General features: G+C 41.2%; 1 protein-coding gene across 1 annotated transcript; it reads right to left on the reverse strand.

Moving 5' to 3' along the window:
* Positions 1-367: 367 nt before the first annotated feature.
* Positions 368-6,258, reverse strand: LOC147200339 (tubulin polymerization-promoting protein family member 3-like). Its single transcript, XM_086121088.1, has 4 exons — positions 6,032-6,258; positions 5,145-5,336; positions 4,275-4,428; positions 368-2,655 (listed from the first exon to the last, which is right to left on the reverse strand). Exons 1-4 carry the CDS (start codon positions 6,256-6,258, stop codon positions 2,464-2,466), a joined length of 765 nt encoding a protein of 254 aa, XP_085977214.1. The 3' UTR covers positions 368-2,463.
* Between the last annotated feature and the right edge of the window lie 3,143 nt (positions 6,259-9,401).

Raw genomic sequence — 9,401 nt, forward strand, 5'->3', positions numbered from 1 at the left:
GTTGCCCTCTATGTCAATCAAGTAACGGGATTGGTGATAGGCTGACGTAGTACGTTCTATGTATTAAGCACTGTTGTTTTAATGGCAGCGCTATCGCCGAGGCGTTTTCGACAATTGACGTGTGAAAGCCCGGGAGCCGCATGCAACCATGATTGTTGTACTTCTTGATTTTGAGTCACCGTTTTTTGAAATGGTTGCACCAACTACAAATCTTTAGCTCCTCTATGAAAAAGAAAAGCTTCTTGTCCTGTTCTGCGCTTTGAAAGAAACACTTGATGGACTTCAATTTTCAAACTTCTGAGGTGGGGGTTTCAAATGCACATTGAATGGCTCGAGATCAGCAAAGTCACAAATGGAACAGTACCAGTTTTAATGTTGTAATTACTTTATTGAAAATTTAGTTAGAATCATTCTAGCAGTGGCACTGCATTGGCTTTACTTTGTTCTACAATGGAGACATTTCCATTAGGTCCCATACAGTAAATCGGTCAAAAGGCTCCATGCTGCATATTCGTATACAGTATATTTTGCAAAGACAATGATGAGAGCTCAACTTAATGTCTTAGGTGTGACAGTTTAAAAGTCAATTGGTTCATCTTACATCGTTCAACACAAGTACAATGAGGGGAAAAGGTACCGTATTTTCCGCACTATAAGGCGCTTCGGAGTGTAAGGCGCACCTTCAATGAATGGCCTTTTTAAAACAGTTTTCATATATGGGCACACCACATTATAAGGCGCATAGAATAGAAGCTACAATTGTGGCTGCAGTTACGTTATGCATCCACTAGATGGACCAGCACTAAAGGGAATACAGTACAAAAAAAATGCAGCTTTCTTTATATAGAGCTTTAACAACTGCTGCAGCTGTAACAAAGCACTTTCCAGAACATTTAAAATACTACGTCCAAGATATCGGAATATTGATCCATGTATAAGGCGCACTGTCCACTTTTGAGAAAATTTGTTTTTTAGGTGCGCCTTACAGTGCGGAAAATATAGTAAATATTCTTAGGTTGCACATGATTCAAACGTGCGAAACTAAAATGTCCCTGCTTTTCCTCGAAACTGAGATAGTTTATGTTAGTTTGACACATTTTTATCATGCACATGTTGAAATTAAGTAATTCGAATTTGTTTTTTTTTCAGTGTATGGATACACAAAACAAGTGATGTTTATCGAGCTACATGCGGCTAGAATGAGATGCAGAGAGGTGCAAACACATGAGCACTGTATATGTGGTCAACTTTGTTATCTGACCTTTATGAATGGCTTCTGTTTCAGGTGAGAGGGAGCGATATCCACTCACATTTTGCAAGAGTTTTCTTTACATTGTGAAACGCTCACTCAGCAATGTCTCAAAACCAAAACCATCTGTTTCAGGCCTATTGTGTCAACAACTACAATCAAGCAGTACTCTGATATGGGTCATTCCTGTCCCCATTCAACTCTCAACCTCAAGTGGCATATATGCATAGTTATCAAGAGAGTAGTATGCCATGCAAGTTATGTGTTCACTGGTTTCATAGTCTTGAAACCAAAATCTCTCGCCTTTGGTGACATTTTGACAGGGCAATTTTACGTTTTCAGTGAATTTTTACATATATCAGTTTTTTTAACGCTGCAAATAGAACAAATAACACTGGTCTGCATCAAAAAGTGAACAAGAATGACACATTTTCTCAATCTTTTTTTTTTGTGCTGTAGACAATGTTACTGTTTATTTTGGCCCATTTGCTCCAGTTTTTCAACTACACACTGTTATATATGCTAGTTTTGTGTGTGTGTGTGTGTGTGTGTGTGTGTGTGTGTGTGTGTGTGTGTGTGTGTGTGTGTGTGTGTGTTGGTGTTTGTATGTGAGTGTGTGTGTGTATATATGTACTGTATATATATATTACGTTTCATGTAAACTGTCCATTTACATGAAATGCCTGAAAAGTAAATAAATGTCCACGTTCAACCTTTCATCACATAATAAAATGATCAATTACCTTCATTACTGTCTACCAAGTAAACTCTTTTTACCCCTGCACTGCTGTAATATTCTTACAATTGTACAAAAATCAATTTCCATCCCAAATATTGTTCTTGCACCAAAAAAACAAAAAGGATCACATCGAGAAAAACGAATGAGACATTTGGATTGGACATCCAAAACTGCCCTCTCAAAATGTTGTCTGCTTTGTTTACGCATATTTACTTATTTGTTTGATGCAGACCAGAGGAATGATCAATCCACAACATATGATGTGGAACAAGAAAGCTGGCGTTCCATTGCTTGACAGCAGATAAATGATTATCCATTCCAAAAATGCAATGTATGAATGTGAACGGGCATTTTGCTTTTAGATAGCTACATAATAAGGCACAAAGTTAAGCGCAGCCTTCGATTATATGCTTGCACATGAACATTTATCTGAAATTATAGAAAGACCACAATCATGTATTATGTATCTTCAGGATTATGATTCCTTCACTTTGTCATCATAAGAGCCGCTCCCCTTGTAAGCTGCGACGTAGCCGCTCATTTCTGGGATGTCTTCACGGCCAACCTTTCCCTTCCCTTTGCCCGAATCGTCGAATCGCTCCTTGTGTGTTCCTGTGTACTTGGACGAGTCGGTCAGTCTGTCCACAGCCGCTGCCTTTGCTGGTCTCTATAAAATCATAAAATGAATGCTGTAACAAAGAATTCAATTGACCTACCGGTATATTTATTCCCCAACTCAAATGTCAAAATTGACTTCTGAAACCAACGTGACATGATTTCTTTAGAATAACTTCAGTGATTTAAATTGATCAACATAATGAAGATTACATCTCCATTGGCTGCCCATAACTTTATGAACAGTGTTGGGCAAATACTTGTAAAAATGTACATTACTACAGAAGCATGGAGCTGCCAATTGTGGAGTCAAAATATTTTGGCTCGCAAATATATTCCAACGTACTGGCAAATATGTTGGAAAACATTTAAGTACGTTCCAACGTACTCGCAAATATGTAGTATTTTCCCAAAACCATAAATCTTTTATTATTACACCAACATCAATACATTTGAAAATTAAGTATGTACGCATTGTTTGTTCGTAATATGTTTTTTATTATGGGTGTATGGCATGATCAATGTTTGGCCTGCTTTTTCCACGCGGTATTGACGGGCTTGCTCAAGTAAAATAAATAAATAAATAAAAAACATTTGACCTACACTGATACGTTTTAAAAATTAAGCTCGTAAGTAAACATTGTTTATTCATAATTGTATGTTTTTTATGGCTTAAGTGCATGATTTACATGGGGGGGGGGTTCCACAGTGCCACACAATACGCGCATGTGGAAGTCAATATAGCTCGTGGCAGTACGGGGCAAAATGCAGAACGTAAATCATGCACTGCAGACGTAATGAAATAATAACATTCGGAATCATAAACAATGTTTACTGACTTAATTTTTTACCGCATTGGTATACTGTCGACTAAATGCTAAAAAGAGTTTTGTTTTTTTACTGGAATGATAGGAAAAATAGCTTATGAGTACCTTCGAATGTATTTATGAGAATGTTCGAACGGATTTGCGACGATGTTCGACCCTACTTGTACGTTTGCGCGTATTCGCCAGTCAAAACATTTTTACTCCACTTTGGCAGCTTCACGCTTCCGTACATTTCTCTTCTTTGAAAAAGAAAGAAAAAAAATCCCTTCCAGTTTCGATATGCTTTACCGAGGCCTTGTTTCAGAAGATGTATTTTGGCCATGTAATATTGACTCTTTCTAGTGATTATCTGGCCCTTTATAAACTGAAAAAAGATCATTTGGGCCAGCAGTGCATGTACACACCCTGAATGACACACGATGAATCACAAACATATAAGTGGTTCTGCCATCATTATTCATGTCTATTTTGTCTAATGAGGTATCAGCAGTCTCTGAGAAGGCAGCTAATAAAGGCACAGGCAGTTGCGTATAGATTTTGAAGTGTATTCAAGAGCACAAAACGTGGACATGGGCCATTGAAAAGGGAACATCAGCTCACTCCAAGGTTTAACCCCTCCATGCACCCTGTAAACCTCATAACATGATAAGCTGTCCACTGTAGTAACCTCTGTCCCTGAAAGGGTTCAAATCATTTTTAGTCCACGTCCCTGAGATTGTAACAGGTTTCATTTGACTGAAATTGAAAAGCAAAGTCTCATCGCTTCTGTGCTGTAACTCATCCGGAGCCTCTTCAGCCACACAAGGAGGCATGAGTGCAGTGGAACTAATGACAATGTACTCACAGTGATTCCAGCATTGGCAGGCTCCTTGCCAACAATGAGACCATAGAGGAGCTGGAGCGCTTCCTCTTTGCTCTTGCCTTTGAAGCGCTTAGGGCCCAGCTCAGTCAGAGCCATGATGAACTGCTCAAATGTGATTACACGAGCTGACTTGGACCTGAGGAGACAAATAAAGCTGTTGTAGGCTGCTCTGAGGAAAATCTTTCAGGTGCCAGAGGACGGATATGCAATCATATTCTTTTTTTTTTTGTAATGCAGGAATGTGAAATTGCAACGACCTCCTGAAATAGTCAATGTAATCTTCGTGTGGCACCTGCGTGTGTTCAAATAAATTGAAATAATTTCCGTGATTTGCCATTAAGGGTGGTCTACTCCGGTGGCAAAGAAAAAGAAAAACACATTTCAGATCAACAGTAGCCAAGTCACGGCTTGCTCACAACAACCGTTCTTTATATGTGGAGTGAGGAATTCTTAGATCGCATCTGTGAAACTAATATGTGGCCAACCATTAATTGTGATGGTGTGGGTTGTTTGTTTGTTTTATTTTGATGCTTCTTTCCTGGCCCACTGTTTTACTGGCCGTGTCAATAAACTCTTCTCCATTTTTTTTTTTTTTACATAGAGCCCAGCAGAGGTACAATATTGCTGTTTGAGCTTTTACACAAAGACGCAGAATTCCACGGCATCCCATCATATTTGTGCCGTTACATTAAAAATGCTTTCAACTCAACAGTGCAGACTAAATGAGTATTGAGTGCGAAACGGGAATCTGTGACTGGCTTGTCATGTCAACAGTCTGTGACCAATTTAGTTGCTCTGTTATGACCGCGAGACTACTTTCGCTCCTAAGGACTCTGCATCGAAAAACATTACTTGACTTTGGTGAAGACGATGTCAACGTCTGTGGTGGTGACATTCTTGCCGTCAATGATGAGACAGTCCTTGCAGATCTTGGCAAAATTCTTGCCGTTCATCTCCTTCCCCGTCGCCTTGCTGTCACCATGAACGGCAAACTTTTGGAAGGACGTCTCCACCTCTGATGTCGACACAGGGCCCTCAGCCATGCTGACAAACACACACAGCTTAGTACTCTTTGGGGGGACTCCCGTTTTTGCTGGGGAAAATCTTTTCCAAACTCGATGGGCATGTCAATCAGTTCAAGTGAGCATTTTATCTCACTCAGAATTTGTTTCTAAGCACGCAGGCGCAGTTTCTCATCCATCACTGTGATGTTTATTACTTAAACTGATGGCAGGCCAATTTCATTCAATCATCTTCATTTCCTAATGGCCCCTATGTTGCTCATTCTGCAGAGGATGCACAGGAAAGGTAAATTACTTTGGGGTTTTTTCCCCCTCAACTCGGGACACGGACGCAGAATCGACCGTTGCTTGTTCTTTTCTCATTGCACTGATATCCGTTTTTAGTTACGCAGATTGTATTTTTCCTAAAATTAGATGTCACTTAACGTCACCTCGTTGATGACAGAATAGATTAGCTGACTAGAATATTCAAACATACCCAATGGTAATAGTGACTGAGAAAAATAAAAACAGGAAAGTAGTAGAAGTAAATCGGTAAATAACACCAAGATACAATTCTCAACATCAATCTGCCCATGTATTATTTTGTGTTGCCGGAGCAAAGAGATAGCAAGCCTTTTCGATTGGTAGATAAACAATGTCACAATGTCCTCCTTACAGTATTCCCTGTTGCATTGTCCCTCAGGGCATCCACTGCAAAAACAACATGAAGTGTACCTGCTGCTGGAGGCTGCAGGATGCTTGCCAGTGGCGAGTTGAAGGAAATCCCGGAAATCGCTGACGGCTGCTCGACCTTCTTGTCCTCCTTCTTCCTCTTTTTCTTTCACTTCCTTTCCTCCTCTCTGCCACTCCCAGGCTCTTGAGCGGTGACGACATCGATGCTGATGCGTGGATAGGAGGAGGAGGAGGAGGGAGAGAGTACCACCCAGCACCATCAGTGACATCACTGCGACTCAGCGACTCTTCTGTCTGTTTGCGCTCATAAAACAGTCTGTGTATTATTAAGTCATTTAGTCAGTATTATTCTTCTGGACAGCAATTTTGTGACCCGCCATACTCCAGTGTTCTATGTTTTCCGTGGTGCAACTATCCTGTTATACTGTCCATCAGTCATAACTTTTATTTGGGTCCAAACCTTCAGTTCTTCTTATGATGATGATGATATTGATGATGATGATTTGAGCCATTCAGAGGCAGAGTTTCTCTTGTTTATTTTATTTTATTTTTTTATTATTATTGACTTGACTGTACAAGTTAAGAGTTCTTCAGCATGATTTTTTGGCTGGTGCTTCTGATTGCTGTTCTTTGGACTTTCGGCTTGTCCCATCCGTGAATAACATTGCCATAGTGAATAGACGGCATCATTTTTTGGGAGATAGTTTTTGCTCCAGATGCCCTTCCTAAGGCAATTCAACCATTTTCTAGTCCTGGCATGAGAACGACTGGCTGGGAATTGGGACACTGGAACTGATTCAAAATCGGAACCCCTGACCTCTGGCGGACATGCTAACCAGTTGTGTGTGAATGTCAATATCATTTTTAAGAAATAAAATAATTCCGTAGAAATTGCATTTTGTATGTATTTGGGTGGCGGCCCGGTAGTCCAGTGGTTAGCACGTCGACTTCACAGTGCAGAGGTACCGGGTTCAATTCCGGCTCCGGCCTCCCTGTGTGGAGTTTGCGTGTTCTCCCCGGGCCTGCGTGGGTTTTCTCTGGGTACTCCGGTTTCCTCCCACATTCCAAAAACATGCATGGCAGGCTGATTGGACGCTCTAAATTGTCCCTAGGTGTGAATGTGAGCGTGGATGGTTGTTCGTCTGTGTGTGCCCTGCGATTGGCTGGCAACCGATTCAGGGTGTCCCCCGCCTACTGCCCGAAGACGGCTGGAATAGGCTCCAGCACCCCCCGCGACCCTAGTGAGGCTCAAGCGGTTCGGAAAATGGATGGAAATGGATGGATGTATTTGGGTTTTCTTTATGAGGTACAGTATTAAAATTGGTTTGATGATGCAAAAATGTTATGTGTGATACAATGCAAATTTGAACTCAATCGGTTCAGTAAGTACAGTATTAGGTACTAGTGAGAAGTTGTAATGTCAAAACGACTATCATCCAGAATAATATTTTATACATTAAGATTTTGGCTGTTTGTCTTTTCACATATTTTTATCCTTGGTGGAAGTTTTGTGATGAACGGTTCTACGTCTTGGTCAAAGGACTTTTTTCAGTCTGACTTGCTCTTTGGTCACACAGTCAGAATACGGTAGCTTCTTTCCACTTCGACTCGTCTATCTACCGCCATCTCCGGTCTTGCATCCTAAGAGAGCATCGGAGCTGGGTTGCCCTCCTTTAAGCATCGCGTTATCGCTGCTGTTTACTCTTTCTGACAGATGCTCGCACAGCCCGACTCCCCGCCCAGCACTCGTTTGTTTCCACAAACACATCAGAGGAATCCAGTGCATGCATGTGACAGACCTCCATCTCATCACAGCTGTTATACCACATGCTCCTCATGACTCATCCGAGAGGTTCCACCTACATACTCTACTTTAGCAACACCTCCACCAACTGATTCATGCATAACCTCAATTATTTTACTCCTGTGCAAAGCACACTGCAGATGGTCTCACAAATTGTAAACATCAAATTCTTCATCGTCATACTTCTATGACCCGCAATATTGTTCTTCTGATCCAAGGGAACAAGCTGTAAAATGATCCTGGACAAGGGCAAGTAATTCAAGGCCTCTAGACACCAATCCCATGTTAGGCTTCGGGAAATCGGAAAATGCCGTCTGCTTGGTGTAGAACACACCGTCGTAAAGTCGGAGCCGTTGTCGGGGTGTCTGGGGGGCACGTTCGAGGGGTACTAGTACTCCTGAATGCGCAGCAGGTTGTCGTCTCTGCTGGTTTTGCAGTGTGCACGTCTCGTCGTTTTGCGATCTGAAGTGCCTACTTCTTGGTCGACGCAACAGTCATATTCAGTATAAACATGAAAAAGGTTATTCTGTGTATCAACACTTTTACAATGCATGGAGTAGCACCCTTTCAAATATGTTACTAAAAAACAGAATTATATATGGAGGACATCAGAAATGTTCAACCTTTTTTATCATATGTGATAGAGAGGAATATACGGTGTTATTTTGCTGCCAAATGCACACGTCGTAGTATAAATCCTGCGTACCGTCACCTTGCACTGTTTGTCCACATTAGCATGTATTTGCGTGGGTGCCCACATCCTGACAGCATATTTTCTGTTCAGGGTAAACAGAGTTGTTTTGAAAACATGCACCGCCACGAAACTCGCTGCTCAGTCACATGGAAACTGGGAAACAGCTGGAAGCGGAGGAACACTCATTTTGCTGAGAAACTGTTGCATAAAACCCACAATAAGCGAGTCGTGTGTACTTTCTCAAGGGAGCGTGTATCAAGGCGCCTCAAACTGAGCCACAATTCAAGCCTGTTCATTTACAGTACATTGCAAACATCTTGCGTTGGCGCTGATTTAAAGACCTTTTTCACAATCAATCATTTTCACATCACAAAACTGTAAATAGTAGGGGCATGCAGATGTTAGCAATCCCGTGGGTTACGGGTTACGTTCATTTGGGCTTTAGAGATCGCTTTTCGCAGCATTTTTGTTGTTGCACATTTTCTTCTGCTGTAATGCTTGGGAGGAAAAGCAGCGTGCACAATTGATTGATATAGACCACACGATTTTTTTCAAAAAATGTGTACCGCAAGAAGCAGTGTATGGATCATTAGTGCAATCGCACGTTCATCACTGATTTGGGGGGGTTCCAATAGTCCGAAAAAACCCTAAATCAATAGTTATTTTGAAGTTTGAATTTCTAAATGCATGCTTTGTGCCCACAAAATTTAAATGTACAGTACAGTATCTTGTTGAGCTGTGCATTACTGAGTAAACTTAAATGTGCAAAGATTGCTGACTGCTACTTTAACTCGACATTCGGGAAAAGGCACCGAAGGTGAGAAGATGCGTGCTATCTGCTTGTAGTGTACACAAAACCTCCCCTTCTTTCAATGTCAGCATAAAAATAGCAGAGTGTCACTGTGCTTGGGTCA

Source organism: Hippocampus guttulatus, chromosome 9 (genome assembly GCF_054856545.1).
Source record: "Hippocampus guttulatus isolate MCC_2025c chromosome 9, RoL_Hgut_1.0, whole genome shotgun sequence".
Taxonomy (NCBI): Eukaryota; Metazoa; Chordata; class Actinopteri; order Syngnathiformes; family Syngnathidae; genus Hippocampus; species Hippocampus guttulatus.

Coding starts and splice junctions, on each gene's coding strand:
- LOC147200339 (XM_086121088.1), bottom strand. CDS start 6,258: ATGTCACTGATGGTGCTGGGTGGTACTCTCTCCCTCCTCCTCCTCCTC. Junction 5,337..6,031: donor CCTGCAGCCTCCAGCAGCAG/GTACACTTCATG, acceptor TGTGTTTGTCAG/CATGGCTGAGGGCCCTGTGT. Junction 4,429..5,144: donor ATCGTCTTCACCAAAGTCAA/GTAATGTTTTTC, acceptor TTGTCTCCTCAG/GTCCAAGTCAGCTCGTGTAA.